Source organism: Elgaria multicarinata, chromosome 1, assembly GCF_023053635.1.
Source record: "Elgaria multicarinata webbii isolate HBS135686 ecotype San Diego chromosome 1, rElgMul1.1.pri, whole genome shotgun sequence".
NCBI lineage: Eukaryota > Metazoa > Chordata > Lepidosauria > Squamata > Anguidae > Elgaria > Elgaria multicarinata.
In genome coordinates this window covers 184,711,755-184,730,878 of record NC_086171.1, presented here as the reverse complement: position 1 = coordinate 184,730,878, position 19,124 = coordinate 184,711,755, and the positions used below count along the sequence as shown (strand labels likewise).

Here is a 19,124-nt window from a genome sequence, read left to right as displayed (position 1 = left end):
AGGGCAGTATGTTAGGCAGTATGTAAGGGCGTGGGCTGGTCCATGAACTCACAAAGAGTTGGAAGCGACTGAACGAATAAACAACAACAAAAAGTATGTTATTGGCCATTTTATTTTCAATTCCTTTTCTTTTAATGCATAACATGCATTTTGCCTTCTTTACAGCAGCCGCACACTGGGTGGACATTTTCATCGAGCTGTCCACCACAATCCCAAGATCTCTTAAACATTACCGACATGTGTCTTTAACTTTTAGCCCTTCCAAGTCACATTTGACATCAAATTAAAATTGTCTACTGTTAAACCAGTGTAATTTATATTCAATGATTTTTTTAAAAAAAAAAGCCTGCTGGTTTAAGACCAGAGTTAAAGCTATCTCATGCTCGCTCAAGTTCCACAAATCTCGGAAATGGGAAGCTAAGTCTGGTGCCTTAACTGACGTTTCCCGGGATCAGTGATGACTTTGTACAATGTCATGAATTATGCTTACTTACAACTTACCCTCCATGCACCCATATTTCTCCAAGGCCTTTCAGGCCCAAATCTACACAAGGAGAATGGAGTGTCTGGGACCAGCAAAGATGGTCTGTTATTTTGAGCCTGAATTGCCTTGTGAAGCATCTGAGCTTTACTCTATTGTTAGAGGAACCCTCCTGTTTGTTAGTTACATCAGGTTAAACAATGAAAGCGATCCCCCGCAAAAGTAAAAAACAACAACACTAATCTGGTTATCAGAACATTGTTTTTGTGAAAGTTCTGTGGTTCATTGCATCACTCCCATCCAATGATGTGTGGCAAGTGAATTTAGTTAATTTTGCTTATTTTGAGGTTGCCCTTCTGGGCCATTTTCCAGAATATGGACTATTGCCAGGAATGGATACTGGAACATGGTTTCTGTTGGATATTTGAGGCTTATTGCATCCATCCCATGTAGATACATGTGACAGGAGATTTTGATTGATTTGTCTCGCTTGGAAATTCCTGTTCTTGGTCATATTATAAAATAGGAACTGTTGCCTGAAACAGGCACAAGAATGTGGCTTTGTGAAGGTTTCATAGCTGATTATCTAACCCCCATATAATCATGTGTGACTGGTGAGTTTGGTTGGTTTGACTCACCTGGAAATGGTGTTCCAGACCATTTACCAGAATATGGATTGTTGCCCAGAACAGGTATCCAAACGTAGTTTCTGTGGGCAAGGTTTATTGCACCCAACCCATGTAAGTATGTGTGAATTTGGTCGATTTGGCTCACTTGGAAGAGGCTGTTCTGGGCCGTTTTTCAAGAATGCAGGCAATTGCCTGGAACTGTGGAAGTTTGGTGGCTTATTGCATCCTTCCCATGTAGTTATGTCCAACCAGAGAATTGGTTAATTTGGCTCATTTGGAAGTGACTGTTTCGAGCTATTCCTTTCTGGTCCTGATGTGTTCTGGGCATTAAGGGATTAATAATCATATAATTTTTTCCAAGAGTTTCTGTCCTAAAATATTATTCTCATGTGTCTCTAACCCATCCCATAGTGTTTGGCATGGTTTGTTGTTTAGGGTTGGGTTTGTTTGTTTTTTGTAATAAAGGGGCCGTTCCGGGTCGTTCCGTTCCGGCTTTTACACCGTCCCGGTGGTTGGGGCTCCTGGAAGGCATGTTTATGGAATAACCTTAGAAACCGTTTCCTTTGCCCACGGTTTCTGTTTTCCTCTGCCGGCGTAAATACATTCTTCGGTGTAAAACAGCTATACCTGGGAAAGGGATATAAAAATTGCAGCCTCACCAACTCAAAAACAATAATTTTAAAAATCCTGTCGCCTGGCACCTGCCACCGCCTCCTTTCTATCAAAATTGCCCTGCGACCAAAGGAAACCTCCTTCCACCCACCGACGCTGCCTCCAGCCCTTAGAACGGAACGCCTTGAAGTGCGACGGGAGCAACTCGGGTCGCTTTCCTAACGGGACCGGAAGTTGCCTTGTCTAACTCCGTCGTCCTCTTCTTGACGGAAGTTGCTGAGAAGACTGTTCTGGCTGCGTGAGGCGAGAGATGCGAGTGGGCTTCGGCGCTCTTTCTGCCTGCCTGGGTGGGTTCCTTGGCTTTGGGCTTTCTCGCGGGTCGTCCGTAGCTCTCTTAGGTGGGATCTGTGCCGCGTTGGGCAGCTCCTGATCCATACCTTTCTGTCCGTGACCCCTTGTTGTGCGTCTCTACCTGCCCCCCGCTCCCCACCCGTCTGGACGCGGCTGAAACTTCCTAGGGCCCAAAGAGATATTACTTTAAATCTCTGTCTAGCAGCTACGTCGTCTTCTTTTCTCTTTTCTTTTCTTACTCTAGAGTAGGTGCAAGACCCCTCCCCCATCCGGATCTGGACCTTGGAGTGGGAGGTAGGAGGGCGTTTAAGATGCGAATTGGGGGCATTGCTCCTACTCTAGAATAAAAACGGAAAAGAAAAAAGACGATGCTGTTAGACATGCATTTAAAATGATGTTTCTTTCTATCTCTGTGCCTTTTCTCCCATGCTGTTCAGTATTCCTGTCATATATCTCTGTTGTGTTCAGTGCCCAGCATGTGGACGCTCTATATATAAATGTTTCGTACTAGTAGAAGTTGTAGGGCTATTGTTTGTTTATAGGTACTTCTGATCTCACGGAAAAATTGTGTGGGGAAATCTGTTCGGAAGGGACATTCCATATTATCAGTTTTAAGAAGCTGCCCTCTCTGTCATGGAAGCACCCAGGCAAATATTCTAAAACTCTGAACACCCTAGAACCTGGTTGCAGGAGACTAAAAAAAAAGCTTTTGGCCTTAGTTACCAAATCCCAAACTGGTAAATTGCCCCTGGTGGTTTGCTCAGTCATTTTACTCTGGGTGCTACGTCCAAGCGGGGGCCAAGGAAGCACCATCTCCCTCAGTCTCTCTTTCGCTCGGTTGTGTCTCGGGCCGATGTACTCTGGGCACACTGGCCAAATGGGCCAGTGAAGCCTTCCATCTTTTCATGCTCCAGACCAGAAAAGCAGCAATTGCTGGTTTTGACCCTGTGCTGCCAAAATGCTCTGATTGCCATGATGAGGTACCTGCCAAACCACTCCCATCCTTGGAACTGGACATAGGGCAAGGATTGCCCAACGATTACTAGGATGATCCCCGCTTACCTCTGTATCTCCCAGTCAGGGAAGAAAGGTGGGGCTTACCAGGCAGCAGTGATGGCTTGCTGGTTGTGACAAGGAAAAATGTAGAAGCCTGCCTTTGCCAGTTTTATGTACATAATGTACAGGCTTCTACATTTTTCTCACCTTATAGGCATATATTTCTCACCTTATGGGCGGCTTGAGAATTGTGTTATAGGGACGGTCAGCTACCCTTTACACCAGGGATGGGCAGTTCATGGCCATCCAGATGTTTTGGGCTGCAACTTCCATCAGCCCTAGTCAGCACAGCCAGTCATGAAGGATGATGGGAGTTGTAGGCCAAAATAAGTTGCCCATCCACTGTCTTACACTGTAACAATGCTCATATCAGTGTGGTGTAGTGATTAGAGTGTTGGACTGAGACTCAAGAGTTCTGGATTCTGGTCCCCACTCTGCCATGAAGTGCACTGGGTGGCTTTGGACTAGTCACTGTTTCTCAGCCTCACCTATCTCACAGAGTTTTTGTGAAGATAAACTGGAGAGGAGGACAATGTATACTACTCTGTACTCCTTGCAAGAGGAAAAAGGCAGGATATACAGTAAATGTAATATTAAATAAAAAATAAATATCATGTATCATGCTGGAACAGTGTATTTAATTATAATTTGTTTGCCCCTGCTAGATTGTAGTGGAGTGGTGTGACCAAGGCAACAGCGGAGATGGCAGAAATGCAAATGGATCAAGACCTGGCCAAGCGGCTCTTTTTTGAGGGTGCCACAGTTATTATTTTGAATGTGCCAGAAGGAACAGAGTTTGGTATTGACTACAACAGTTGGCAGGTGGGCCCCAAGTTCCGTGGAGTTAAGATGATACCCCCAGGTATTCACTTCCTTCACTACAGCTCTGTTGATAAGAATAATAGGAAAGAAAGTGGTCCTCGCACTGGATTCTTCTTGAACTTGCAACACCGTGATCTGCGAGTGCTGCACTGGGACCAAGTTAAAGAAGAAGTGGATCTCACTCCAGCATCTGAGAATGAGACTGAAGCAATGAGGGCCAACCTCCAAGAGATGGACCAATATTTGGGTCCTTACCCATATGACACGCTTAAAAAATGGATCTCCCTCACTAACTTCATTAATGAATTTGTGATGCAAAAGCTGCAGCCAGAAAGCGGACAGATATGTGCCTTTTCAGAGGTACTGCCTGTTTTGGCTGGGAAGTATACTAAAGATCGAATTGAACAGAACTTGCCCCGGTATGACACTGAGTGCAAAAGCTATGCAGAAGGTCTCGCCCGGCTGCCTAAAATGCAGCTGAAAGCTGGTACTGAGATCAGATTCACAGAAATACCTAAGCAAATGTACCCTGAAGGTGCTACACCCGAGGAAGTTACCAGGCACAGTATGGACCTTAGCTACGCCCTAGAGACTGTTATCAATAAACAGTATGCCAGCAATTCTCAGGATGTGCTTGGTGAGTAAACCTGCCTTCACAGAAGTTGTTACTCAGGCATCACTTTCTTGACTAAATGAAAACATGATGCCTGAACTGTAATGCATACATCTGTTTTGGATTGATATGCAAATCCTAGAGCCACTTGGAGGAGTTGCAGTGCTTTTGTCTGTCCTCTGATCAAGTGCAATCTGTACTGGCCATTTTTGTACTTTGGAAGGGGATGCAGGTACCTTGGCAAGTAGGACAGTTGTAGCTTTCTTCCCAGGCATAGTATTGTGCTCAAGCCAGTCCATAGGATCATGCAGCTCATGATTAGATATCCCAAAGCAGGAATCCTCTCCCCCTCCCAGTGCTTATTAGGCAACCATGTTTAAATAACAAAGATGGCAAGTGAATTTAGGAAGCCAAAAGCTTCTCATGTGTGGTATTGGTGACCCCTTGTGGTAAAGCTTTGGCACTGCTCTTATAGAGTTAAACAATGTTACATGCATTATTTAATGACTTATTAGAGAGAATCTGCTGGTGTTTCTCAGTAGCAGTACCTTAATTATCTGCTCTCACCCTTGGAAACAAGGAAAAGTTGTGGGTATACACTAATGCCTACTCTAGAGAACATGCTCTTGAATAATATGCTACGAGTGTCATGGGGTGAGAACTATGAAGGCAAGCTGGGGTGCCTCCTTGGAATTAAACCTTGAGATATTAGTAATGACTATAAAATCCTTTTATTTCTGTTAATTTTCACAAATGAAGAACATTTGGCACTAAGCTTAAAAACCATTTAATCAGCTTCACAAATCATTAAGGTTTTCACATGTTCTCAGGTTAAGCTATTTCTTCTTTGTCGATTTATCTGCATTATATGCTGGCTCTTTGGTGAGAAGGATGGTGTGCAGCTCTCAAAGGTAAGGAAAAGAAGACATCACTCCCAGTGTTTCTTGATACCCCAGCAGAAGTGTGAGAACTCTTTTCCTCTCCCTCAAGCACTCTGCACATGCCAGAGGGCCTTTTGGACACAAATAGATGCTTGCAAATAAACCCATCCAATATTTGTGGCCCTCTGTTCATATGGTTTATTCTGTTTTTGTTTCCTTTAAATGCTGTAACCCAATCAAGTAAGAAATCTATTTATTTTATTTATTTATTTTATTTAGAGTATTTTTATCCCGCACCTCAGCCAAAAGGCTCTCGGAGCGGCTTACAATGTATCAATAAAGAAGACAGTCCCTACCCTCAGGCTTACATTCTAAAAAAAGACGTGACACACAAGGAAAAGTGGATGGGGAGGGAAGAGGGAGAAAATAAAAAGAAATTAAGGAGACTGGTTAGGCTGGTGGGAAGGCCCTGCTCCGTCCTCTCATCTCCCAATGGAGGGGCAAACCAACAGCTCCTTCTTCCCCACAAGGTGAATATGTTAGCCCTGTGGGGGGGGGGGGTGTCCAACTGAAGCAGGCCCCGATGGTGCTTGCCTGCTCCAGTCTCCCTCACATCTTCTTCCCCACAGGGTGAAGATGTCAGTTAGCCCTGTTTGGGGGGGGGGGTCCAACTGAAGCAGGCCCCGATGGTGCTTGCCTGCTCCCTCGCATGCTCCAGTCTCCCTCGCAATCTAAGCCAATAATACAAATTACTTTTAAAAGGTGTATAAGTATGCACAGAAACCTTAATCCGGCATCATCTTTACTTTATGAAGAGCAGATAACATTCAACTCAAAATCTCCCATACCCAATGATGGCCAATCTCTTGGCCAAGTGTGTCACATGTCAAATCCATAAACTGCACAGACTGTGCCCCTCCAAGGCCTGCCACACCCAGTCCACCAGCCATGGATAGTTACCTGCAGAGTTCTTGATATCTCTTTTTTGTTGTTGTAATCCTTGGCATGCAACTGAAATAGGTTTGTGAATGCCCTGATAGACCACCATATATAGCTGTTGGGCTGTGTTGCACAGGCCTTATTTTTTCTGTAGTGAGGTATGGCAGCTGTGCCACAGACAGCTTTCTCACTAAATGAATCTCAAGTGAACCTTTTCTAGAAAAAGACATGTTCCATTTGCCTCTTACCACATATGCCTGGCCCAAATACAGAGTCCCATGGATGCCAGCGGACATGTTAGAAGCAGGCTTGTAGTTGCCAAAGGGACAGAACAAAAATGGCTGCTTTGCGCGATGTGTCTTCTCATCTTGCTGGCCAAAGCTGTTGCATGTGGCGCTTCTGTGCATGTACCACAGATTGGCCACTTACATACTACACAGCAGAGGTTAGATGAATAAAAAAAATTGTCATGCTTGTTTTGTAAGTCTTATTTTGTGCAGCCAAAGCAGCAATAGCTGTCACACTCTGAAAATCAGTTGGCAAGGCTGTGATTATTTGACCCTCTTAGATAGGGTCTCTCAAGCATAAAGTAGGAACAGCTTTGTCTTTGTCTCTGATGTTTTGAAAGAAGAAAGGGAAGAGAATGGGTCCATGCATGGAATGACTTCTTCATATAGACAAAACTATGCATCACCCTCAAATGAGTGTCCCCAGAAGGAACAGATGTGTAGTTTGCAGATGCTCCTTAATCCATTTTTGTCACTCAGAGCACAAATTGCTTCTGTGGCATGGAGCTTAGCCTGGTATATCAGCTGTGAACCAACTTGGACAGAGCTAGCCTGGCCTCAGTTATCCATGCTCTGGTAACAACAGGTTATAATACCATAATACGCTGTATGTGGAACTGCCTTCAACGTTCTGGTTTTGACCTTTAAAGTCCCTCACAGCTTAGGACCAGGTTGCTTGAAAGCTCATCTGTCTCCATCTGTCTCCTGTACTTTTAAGATCTTTTGTAGAGGGCCTCTTGCAGGTGCTACTACCATCTGAAGTGAGAGCCTTTTTGCTGGTGGTATCCCAGTTATGGGACACACTCCCCAGAGAGGTTCATCTGACATCCACTTTATTGTCTTTTTTGGTGCTACGCAATGACCATTGTTATTTTCCAGTTTTTACGATGAAATTTTAATCCTGATGAATGTCTGAATATTCTGAGCTGCTGCTTTTGGCTTTACCTATTATCATTTACATTTTGGTTTTTTCCCCCTTTTGTAAATTGCCCTAGGAATTAATTGAAGGGTGCTACAAACCTGTGTATAATAAATAAGTAATAAAAGCATTTCACCCTTTAGTTATGCCGCCAGAACTGAATCTTTGTGTTTTGTTTTGTTCTTCTATTTTCTTGGTGGGACCTTTCCAGGGGAGTTGCAGTTTGCCTTCATCTGCTTCCTGATTGGGAACGTATATGATGCATTTGAGCACTGGAAAAAACTCCTGAATCTCCTATGCAGGTCAGAGGATGCCATAGTGAAGCATCAAGCCTTGTTCGGCAACCTCATTTCTGTCCTATACCATCAGCTCAGTGAAATCCCAGCTGACTTCTTTGTGGACATAGTCTCCCAAGACAACTTTTTAACCAACACCTTACAGGTAAGGGAGCTGCTTTTGGTATTGTAGGTTGGGGAGCAACAGTGTGACGAATGTTCCCGAGTTCTGGGCAGAATCCAGTGGGACACTTAGGCCGATTCCTTTCCACTCCACAAGCAGTGGCTCCCTCTAATTCTGTTGTGAAAGTGAGAGGGAGATTTAGCACTTCTTAGGGGAAGCCCCAAATTGAGAAGTAACGTTGTTTCTGGAAGGAAGCAGGTCAGCGGAACTCCCTCATCCAAGCTCCACCAAATTGCCTCCTTCCAGAAACGAGCTTTTCCGCTCATTTTGGAAGTGCAAAATTGCCATTGGATTTTGCTCATTGTATGGATGTGCACAATGCAATGTCAGATTAAGTGGTGACTCTTGCAACATCGTAATGGATTATTTTTTCCAGAATGGTAAATAAAATAAAAAAATAAAATAAAAAGAAAAACCCAAAAATGTCTCTCAATTGAAATAAAATTTAGGATTGGTCTTGAGACAGAACTAGATAAAACAGTGATTTTTCCCAACATTATCCCTTTTTTGTTAATGGAATGCATGATATGACATTGTCGGTGCATTTTTATCTTCCTTAGCTCCACATTATTGATTGTTTGGTGGCAAGGGGGCTGGGAAATGCATAACATAATAACACTGCACATTTCCTTAAATAAACATGAGGGGGTTGGGCGAGGGGAGATGCAGTATGGGGTTGCCCCTTTCAGCCCTAGCACTGGAATTGCAATTGCATCTAGAGTTGACCTATTGAGGCTTGCTCTTTGAAGCAGGAAAGTCCTTATTAAAGGGCACCCAGATAGCTTTATTCTAAGCAGTAACTCATTCAGAAGCACTGTAGGTGGCTTGTATGCCTTATTTAGTACCCTCATGCCCTGCTGAAGAACTTAGATATACTTCTGTATTTGGGATTACAATCTGTGGCCGTAGGACATCTTGGTAGCTATGCATTTATTCTATACCGTTTTGAGAGCGCAATATAGATACAAGTTAAAGTGCTTTTGAGGAGGAACAGAATCTCTGGACTTCCCATTTATAGGATTTCTCTACTAAATTCAACAGTGGAGTTATGCACCAGTAATTAGAGTGAGAAGATCATAGTGCAGAATATTTCCATACTACCAAAACAGAACATGAATATTTGCAAATAGGTTTTTATTCCACAACTTTGAAAAGGTGATGGCAGGTCTTATTGAAAGTATTCATTGAAACATCGACGCACGCACATCTCTTTTTTTATTCTTTTGTAGAACTGAATTGTAGCTCATTAGATGATCTCAATATTTATCCATCACTGTTGCTGTACCAGGGCAGTAGTAAGAAGTTCACAATGAATCCAGCAGCAGAGGAATGTACCATTTCCAATTCAACAATGTTTCCATATACATTCACTGCACATTCCCATATTGATTTGTTGCATTTGCTTTTGAATTATGATGTTGGCAGCTGCCTTGAATATGCTAATGGTAAGGCAGGATCTAACCTTGATAATTACATAAAATCCCATGTCTAAGGTATCCCTTTCAGATACCTGTCTACTCTTTGCTTGAACAATTCTGCCTTGGCCTTTCCTGGCTTTTTTCTGACAGACTCCTTATAGTCATGCTTATAAAATAGCTGCTCAGAGCAGCAATAAAATGAACTAAGATGGAACAAATTCTTGGATGGTGAATGAATACTGCCTTTATTCTTAAAAAGCAACCTTGGAATAATATTTGAAAGCATGCAATTTTAAAATAACTGCCCAGTATCATGGGGTGCATTTGTGACACCTTTCCATATATGTTCAAAGAAGTTGCCAACTGATTCATCCATTTGCATCTCATCATGTCTCAATCAGTGCTGCTGCAGAGAGTCCACAAACATTCTGGGTCAGCTTTTGAGGTAGGGCTGTCGTAAGAAAGGGAGCTTAAAGCCCCAATGTGTGCTGAAAGATTAAAAATTGCCTTTTGGATCTTGGCCATAGTATTTAGCTATTCTTTGTGTTTCATTCTGGACATTGCTCCAACAATCTTGTCAACAAATTGAAATTCAATCAGGCTTTATAATAATTATAGATTGCTTCATTACAGCTTCAAGGCTGAACAAAGCAGTACTTTTTTTTTAACCAGACAGCTGGAGGAGACATTCTTTAGCTGCTTTATAACTGTTAGAAACAAGTAGTGTTGATGTTGTTGACAGCAGGTGGCAGGTGACAACACTCCTAAGGGATTTCCTCTTGATAGGAATCAGGCAGGGCAGGAGGTGGATGAAGACCAAAACACCTTCAGTTCCTCATTTTCTTTTCTCTTGGCGCATCTAGCTGACCTACTTTTCTGTAGGCAGAATGAGCAACAGAGATACTTTATTTATTGATTTGATTTGTATCCCACCTTTCTTCCAAGAAAAATGACACCCAAGGCAGCTTTAGGATCCTGCAAATCCTGGCTTCTCCTTTTTCCGCCCACTGTCTCTCTCCCCGAGCTCTTTCAAGGCTGCCATTGCGACCTTGGAAGAGCACCCAATGTAGTGCTTTCCACAGTGGCAGACAGAGGGGAGGGAATGGTCCAATCTCAGATTCTTCTTCCTGGGGTAGTAGCGGTACCTCCAGCCTCAGGAGGGAGGATCTGCCATAGCCTGTAGTCCTTGGCATGCTCTGCCAGGGACCGTAGCATTGCTCTGTCACGAAGTGTGTGTCTGTTTATCTGTAAGAACTAAGAAAATGTCAGCCGTCTATTGTTTCCTTATAGAGGCTTGGTTAAAGAACTTCCAAGAAATTTTCCCTGCAGAAGACCTTTTTTAATACCTCAGCCATTCCTTGTGCTGTCACTTTATATTATTATTTATTTATTACATTTCTATACCGCTCCATAGCCAAAGCTCTCTGGGCAGTTTACAAAAGATTCAAACATTAAATGTTAACAATCGATATACAAAATTTAAAAACATAAAACAGACAACATACAAAGACAATATCCATTTAAAGAGAACTTTGAACTCTCAGCCAGACCTAAAGATAGATCTGTAGTCAATTAAAATTCAACATATGCTGTTAAATGACTGGGAAAAGAGAAAAATCTGGGGGGGGGGACCACTGAGAAGGTCCTCTCCCTTGTTGCCCTATACCAGATGAATGCTCCCAACAAAATATTGCTGTGTTTCAAATAGTGTGGTGTATTGGGCAGAGTGCCTGACTTAGACCACTGAGATTTAGTTCCACTCAGCCGTGAAGCTCAGTGGGTGACCATTCCCATTCCCCATTTCTCTACCTACCTTGTAGGGCTGCTATATCAATAAAATAGGATAACTACACTGCTGTGAGCTCATTGGAGAAAGAGCAGGGTACATACAGTCGTGTGAAAAGGAAAGTACGCCCTCTTGGAACTGTATGATTTTACATATCAGGACATAATAACAATCATCTGTTCCTTAGCAGGTCTAAAAATTAGGTAAATACAACCTCAGATGAACAACAACACATGACATATTACACCGTGTCATGATTTATTTAACAGAAATAAAGCCAAAATGGAGAAGCCATGTGTGAAAAAGTACGTCCCCCTTATGATTCAATAGCTTGTAGAACCACCTTTAGCAGCAATAACTTGAAGTAATCATTTTCTGTATGACTCTATCAGTCTCTCACATCGTTGTGGAGGAATTTTGGCCCACTCTTCTTTACAACGTTGCTTCAGTTCATTGAGGTTTGAGGGCATTTGTTTATGCACAGCTCTTTTAAGGTCCCGCCACAGCATTTCAATCGGGTTGAGGTCTGGACTTTGACTGGGCCATTGCAGCACCTTGATTCTTTTCTTTTTCAGCCATTGTGTTGTAGATTTGCTGGTGTGCTTGGGATCCTTGTCCTGTTGCATGACCCAATTTCGGCCAAGCTTTAGCTGTCGGACAGATGGCCTCACATTTGACTCTAGAATACTTTGGTATACAGAGGAGTTCATGGTCGACTCAATGACTGCAAGGTTCCCAGGTCCTGTGGCTGCAAAACAAGCCCAAATCATCATCCCTCCACCACCGTGCTTGACAGTTGGTATGGGGTGTTTGTGCTGATATACTGTGTTTGGTTTTTGCCAAACGTGGCGCTGTGCATTATGGCCAAACATCTCCACTTTGGTCTCGTCTGTCCAAAGGACATTGTTCCAGAAGTCTTGTGGTTTGTTCAGATGCAACTTTGCAACCCTAAGCCGTGCTGCCACATTCTTTTTAGAGAGAAGAGGCTTTCTCCTGGCAACCCTTCCAAACAAACCATACTTGTTCAGTCTTTTTCTAATTGTACTGTCATGAACTTTAACCTTTAACATGCTCACTGAGGCCTGTAGAGTCTGAGATGTAACTCTTGGGTTTTTTGCAATTTCTCTGAGCATTGCACGGTCTGACCTTGGGGTGATTTTGCTGGGACACCCTCTCCTGGGAAGATTGGCAACAGCCTTGAATGTTTTCCACTTTTGAATCATCTTTCTCACTGTAGAATGATTGACTTTAAATTGTTTGGAAATGGCCTTATAACCCTTCCCAGATTGATGGGCAGCAGCAATTGCTTCTCTAAGATCATTGCTGATGTCTTTCCTCCTTGGAATTGTGTTAACACACACCTGGATGCTCCAGACCAGCAAACTGAAAAAACTTTGGCTTTTATAGAGGTGGTCATACTTGCAGATGATCAATTAATCACGGGCATTTGATTAGCAGCACCTGTCTGCTACTTAGCATCTTAATTCCTATAGAAACAGTAAGGGTGTACTTACTTTTTCACACATGACTTCTCCATTTTGGCTTTATTTCTGTTAAATAAATCATGACATGGTGTAAATATGTCATGTGTTGTTCATCTGAGGTTGTATTTACCTAATTTTTAGACCTGCTAAGGAACAGATGATTGTTATTATGTCCTGATATGTAAAATCATACAATTCCAAGAGGGTGTACTTTCTTTTTCACACGACTGTACATTAACAGCATTGCATTTATATATGTCTGTTCACAAGCAAGGCAATTCAAACTGCTCATGTACTTCTTTGTATACACATTGTTCCCACAGAACCAGTGAGGTTTTAATTGACTTCCTACTCCTTATGAGGAGATGTATATAAATGCTACTGAGCTATGATGTTAAACGTGACAGTGCTATTACGTTCATGTCCTACTTGTGGACTTCCAACAGGCAGCTGGTTGGCCACTGTGTGAACAGAATGCTGGACTAGATGGACACTTGTTCTGATCCAATGTGGCTCTTATATTCTTATGGGAATTACTTATGAAGCACTCCCATGGCTTAAAACGTAATATGGGAATATGCACTTTCTCCTTTATCTCAGGCATTTAGTGCTCACTGGAGGTTGGGAGGTGTTACATTTATAAATGTTAAGAACAAGTTCTTCTGAAATTGAATTCCTACCGAACCATTTCCTAGCTCTTCATTTTTGTGACATACATGCTCCATTTCTCTTTTATCACTTTATGGCTGGCCCAAGCATAGAGCTCCCTGGATGTCAGTGTGTCAAAAGTGTGATAGCATTTGGTAAAGTGGCAGAGTAAAAATGAAAGTACTACTGAATATGTCTTCTCACCTTGCTAGCCAAAGGTGTTTTACTGTTGTTGGCACTTTTGAGTCCTTGTTATGAGTGGGAACTAGATATTCTTGTATCTCTTGCAATAAGCACAAAATATTTAGCTAAGCTTTGGCTGAAGTATTCTTATTGATAATGATGCTTTCGTCTCAGCTGGAAGTACTCTGTGCCATGAAATTTGAAATTTTAGCCAAAGAAGCTTATGCTGTTGGTAATGTTGTTACTTCACTTGAGACTAAATTATATAAACTTTATACCATGTTAATAAATTATAAATACATGAACATGGATTGGTGGGGTTTTATTTTAAAGAAATAAAGCTAAGAGATAAAGATTATTGGAAATAGAGATTTGTGGCTTATGTGAGGGCTTACAGATTGTCGGATGGCAGCAGAGGAAAGGATAGGTAAATCATGCATGGTAAGGTTCTACAGGTAAGACAGAACCTTTTGGATCTGTGAACGAGGAGCATATCAAACACGGCACAGAAGCTGCACTCATTGAACACTGAAGTCTTTTCACAGACATTGGCCGTTTCTACACCTGCCTTTTTCCCTGGGATCATCCCAGGATCATCCCTCTGCATCCAAATGACACACGGGATCCCAGGAGCAGGCAGGGACAATCGCTCCATTTGCCTGGGATTATCCTTAGGTGTAGAAAGGGCCATTGTCTGCATATTCTTAAACATACCTCCATAGCCACAAGGGCTAGAAACCTGATTTTAAAATTGTGACAAAACGTTTTGTTACGTTTCTGCATCATTGCTGCTTTGTATCTTTTTATGGCAAAAAGAAAAGGAAAAAGCAAGATTATCCATGTTGTGCATTAGTGCTCAGATCCTACAGCAGATGCCAGCTTTTTCACTTGCAGAAAACTATTAGCCCCCCCCCCCTTACCAGGGAGAAAGATAGTTGCTTAATTTATTAGTATCCTAAGAGCACCTTGTTTAAAAATTTTTTAAAGCTCGCAGCTTTTCTCTAGCCCACGTCAACCTCATATGTATTTTACGGTGCTGGTGAAAGGAATGAAGCAAAATTATGGCTTTCCATTTTCTAATCCTAGGATTACTTCATAAAATAAAGATTTTAGTAGGAACATTCACTTCGCACTATGATAAACAAGGGAAAAATGATCATCACATAAATACAAACAATGTATCACACTGTTAATTTTCAGTGTTTTCCTGTGTTGTGTGTAGGTCCTTTTTTGAACTATAAGCTTTCTTCATCTCTTACACATTCCCTCCTTTACTTGAATCTGCAATGAAAATGTCTTGGCTTTTGGCCATCAGTCTGTTGCCTTGGAAATGAATTATGTGTAACAAATTTAGCACAGTAGCAAAAGAGATTAACTTGGTGATCAAAATTCTTGTTTAATCAAGCACATATGTGATGGTTCAAAAATGCCAAAAGAAAAATCCATTGTGTGGTAATGTAAGACAAGGAAAAGTTCCTTTAAGGGTTGATTCTAAGGATCAAGTAATTAATATAATCAGTCATATTGATAAGGAACCTTTTGATATTTTCTAGAACACCTCTAATTAAACAGGTAGCTGATCTTTTTTAAAAGGTTACCTGTTTTATTTAATTAAAGTGCTTACAAAAATAGTGGATGGCATTCCTCCTCCTCATCTCTTTCACAAGGGAATGCTTCTTCTAACATTGGACCTGCTGTGACATAAGTGTGCAGCCTGGTATTTAACGGTCTACCTGCTCACTAGTGCCAAGGAATTTCATGACAAGGAATTCCATGCAGGTGAATGAGCAGGCTGATAGAGACGGGATGGACCACTCCATTGCTCCTCCAGCTTGCTTGGTTTCCATGCTGACCATGGAGGAAGGGAAGTCACTTCCTCCAAGGCTAGCACAGAAATACAGAGGAGGAATGAGCCACTCCATCCCTGCTCCACCAGCCTGCTTGGCAGAAGGCAGGGGGAATTTTTTTCTTCTGCCCTGCTATGAGCTAGTAGCCTGTGTTTCCATGCTGGCCACGGCAGAGAGGAAGTATGAATACACAAGCTGCTTGCCTCTTAGCAGGCTATTAAAAATGGCAGTCTAGGAAGAACATAAGAAGAGCCCTGCTGGATCAGACCAAGGGTCCATCTAGTCCAGCACTCCGTTCACACAGTGGCCAACCAGCCGTCAACCAGAGACCAACAGAGCAGGACATGGTGCAACAGCACCTTCTCATCCATGCTCCCCAGCAACTGGTGCACATAGGCTTACTGACTCAGATACTGAAGGTAGCATATAGCCATCAGGGCTAATAGCCTTTGATAGCCTTCTCCTCCAGGAACTTCTGATCTTATTTACAAGGCTACATGTGTGCATCATCTAAAAATAGTGTTCTGCTATTTTATTCATATGGAGGTTTAATCAATAATAAATTGACAATGATTTCTTTAATTGTATGACAGCTCTGTTATTTCAGATTAACTTGTTCAAGCATTAAGGGGCGTTGTTAAAAAGGACATGATGTGAGGTTTTAGTTCCTGCACAACGCCTCTAAACTCTGTTTCTTCTGCATCTAAAACAGATTGTTAAGACTAATTGGATATGGCTTGGCTCAGTTTCTTCTTGAATCAGGACTCCAAAAACTTTCAACCTCATTGTGGATAAGTTTGTATGGACAGTATCAGGATTACTTAGTAATGTATTAAGTGCCTTTGGGGAGTGTATTAGGGTGGGATTTGAACCCTTGGCATTTTCTCCTTTGTTAGCATATTTTGTCTGCCTATGTTCCTACCTGTTCTCCCCCATCCAACATTCTCCCTGCTTTAAAACGCTGAAAAAGAAGAGACAGCAATAATTCAATTTATTTAATTTAGTTATGCTTGTCTAGTATAAGGTTTTGCTGGTGTGAAGTTATGAAATGGAAGGCTTAGGCACCTTTACTTGGTTAGGAAGTTGCCTGTTCTCCTGAAACCAAAGAGTTGCTAAAGCTGTAAATGAATTTGTGGTAGATCTTATGTGCTTTGATTATCTTAACATTAGGATTCTCTTGGGATAAAGATGGATCTTTAAGTAGGGATCACTAATATAGGTTTAACTTCATCATGAGTTTTAATGTTGGTTGGTTGAACCACTAACAGTGACTTCTACAGGAGACATCATGCCATCAGTCTATACTGTTCTATTAACTACTATGTGTTTTTCTAGGTGTTCTTCTCATATACCTGCAGCCCAGGTGTTGACAGGACTCTGAAGAAGAAGGCAGAGCGATTTAAAGCCCATCTAACCAAGAAATTCAAGTGGGACTTTGAGGCTGAGCCAGATGACTGTGCTCCAGTAGTAGTAGAGCTGCCAGAAGGGGCGCTTGTGGACTGAACGAGAATCTCCCCTTTTCTGTTTGTTTTTAAAGCCAACTTTTGTATTCTTGTACCTTCTTTGGTTCTGCAGTCAGCCATTCAATGCATACTTCGTATTCTACAGTTCTGGTTCATGCTTCCTTCATGGATGTGGAACTGAAAAATCCAGGAAGAAAGCAAATGTTGCTCCTGATGGAAATAAATATAGACATTCTGGAAAATGAGGATTAGATTATACATCTGGATTGTACAGCAGATTGAGCCATGTTTTTATTTAGGCTTGTTTTGACTTAGTTCTTTTGTCACTGCAATCTCATATACATTTACCTGGAAGCAAGTCCCATTGAGCACAGTGGGGCTTAATACTTTATAAAACATGCATAGGTTTGAACTGTGTGACTCATGATGGACACCTTTCTGTTTGTTGTAGAACCTAATTTGAGACCATAGTTTTTTCTACTTTAATTTGGTTATTCTTCAGTTCCACACTTTATATGTGGGAAGGTGGTAAGTTTGAATGGAAAGCTGTACATCATCTTCTAGCATATGCTTGAGCTGAACAATGCTGAATAAAAAGAACTCATAAACATTTGCAAATGGAGTTAGCCCACACAACTCAAGCTTGTTACTCATTGTAAATCTTCAAGGTTTTGCTTTTATTGTGGACTTTCCTGACAGAGCTTTACGATGGCAGACTCAATGTGCTAGAATTCTTGCCTTCCATCACTTTTACCCTCACATCCCACATTTCTCTACCTGAACAGATGGTTTCCCTGCCCTTTTCCAGAGCAACAGAAATGCCCAAAGGGAGCAAATGTAAAGCAAAAGAGAAATTTCATATTTAATCAATGGTGTTATCCTGTCTAAGCCGCTACTAAAAAGCTACATTCAGTGTTCTCATTTCTTTTTATTTGCGTCCTCTCTCAGGACAGCAAGGACTTTCTCTTGTTACTTCAGAGCAATGAGAATGCTATAAAACAGCCTGCAGCAGGCACACTACCTGTTATCATCTAATGCTTTCTCTGGGGTGCAAGATGCTGCTGAATTTTTCAAACAAGAATCCCTACTGTGTAGGGATTTAGTTGTTAGCCTTGCTCATTCCTTTCCAGGCTATTAGGCTCCCTCAGGTGTTGATAGTGTATCTAACAAGATAACCAGTGTGTTAGTGTTCAACACACAATAAATCTTCCTGTATTAGGTTTCCTTACAAAATATCCATAAAGTCTCTTGTATGTGGAATAGTTTAACAAAGGTGTGTGCTTGGTTACTATTAATACTGCTGTAATCGGGATGAAACACTGTTTATCATGCTTGCCACCTTTAAAGTAAGGACTTTTTAATGCCCAGACCTTATAAGCGCCATTCAAATGTTATTAAACTTTAGTTTAGTACAATTTACTATTTGTTAGCTGCAGAACCCATGAGTTTCTGTCCCTTCATATAGGGGATTGGACTCGATGGCCTTGTAGGTCCCTTCCAACTCTGCTATTCTATGATTCTATATGCAAAACCAGTCATAAAAATCAGATATAAGGGGTCAGGCCTAACTTAAGCTTGGATGACCTACCTGTACACTGTACACACGGCGGTCTTCAGATTTAATGCTAAGCCATAGTTTTAACATTATGTACACAAGCCTGTTCCCCTCTCTTCCTTTGACATGGCTGTAAGAAGGAGATAAATAGCATCCGTTTCTGTTTTCAACTAATTGTGTTTGCTGATGTGTTTGAACTGGGGAAAACTGGTTAGATTTAATTATGGCCTGTCTAAACTAACTAGGATTGTAAGCCACAGTCTGAAATTAGCTTGTTCAGAAAAAACATTTTTCCCAAGTTTGGAAACAATAACAAACCACAGTTAGTTGAAAATCGAAGCAAATGTTTCTGATCTGGTGGCAGCACCAGAGGAGAGAGGGAAGCACAATCATAAAATCATAGAATAGTAGAGTTGGAAGGACCCCTAACGCCAACAAATCCAACCCCCTGGTCAGTGCAAGAATCCATCCTGACACATTGCTGTCCAGCTGCACCTTGAATGCCTCTAGTGTGGGAGAGCCCACAATCTCCCTAAGTAATTGGTTTCATTGTTGTACTGATCTAACAGGAAGTTTTTCCTGATGTCCAGCCGGAATCTGGCTTCCTGTAACTTGAACCCATCATTCCGTGTCCTGCACTGTGGGATGATCGAGATCCTGGTCCTCTGTGTGACAACCTTTCAAGTATTTG

At 41.8% G+C, this 19,124-nt stretch overlaps 1 protein-coding gene across 1 annotated transcript; it reads left to right on the top strand.

Annotated features, from left to right (window-relative positions):
• Positions 1-1,979: 1,979 nt before the first annotated feature.
• On the top strand, positions 1,980-17,496 carry AAR2 (AAR2 splicing factor). The gene is made up of 4 exons (XM_063145410.1): positions 1,980-2,069; positions 3,795-4,588; positions 7,802-8,031; positions 16,751-17,496. The coding sequence occupies exons 2-4, from the start codon at positions 3,832-3,834 to the stop codon at positions 16,916-16,918; spliced, it is 1,155 nt and encodes a 384-aa protein (XP_063001480.1). The 5' UTR covers positions 1,980-2,069; positions 3,795-3,831; the 3' UTR covers positions 16,919-17,496.
• The last annotated feature ends 1,628 nt before the right edge of the window (positions 17,497-19,124 follow it).

Excerpts from the sequence above, each read along its gene's own strand:
- AAR2 (XM_063145410.1), top strand. The coding sequence starts at position 3,832 with ATGGCAGAAATGCAAATGGATCAAGACCTGGCCAAGCGGCTCTTTTTT. Across the intron at positions 4,589-7,801 it reads CAATTCTCAGGATGTGCTTG|GGGAGTTGCAGTTTGCCTTC; the intron begins GTGAGTAAACCT and ends GGACCTTTCCAG. Across the intron at positions 8,032-16,750 it reads TTTTAACCAACACCTTACAG|GTGTTCTTCTCATATACCTG; the intron begins GTAAGGGAGCTG and ends GTGTTTTTCTAG.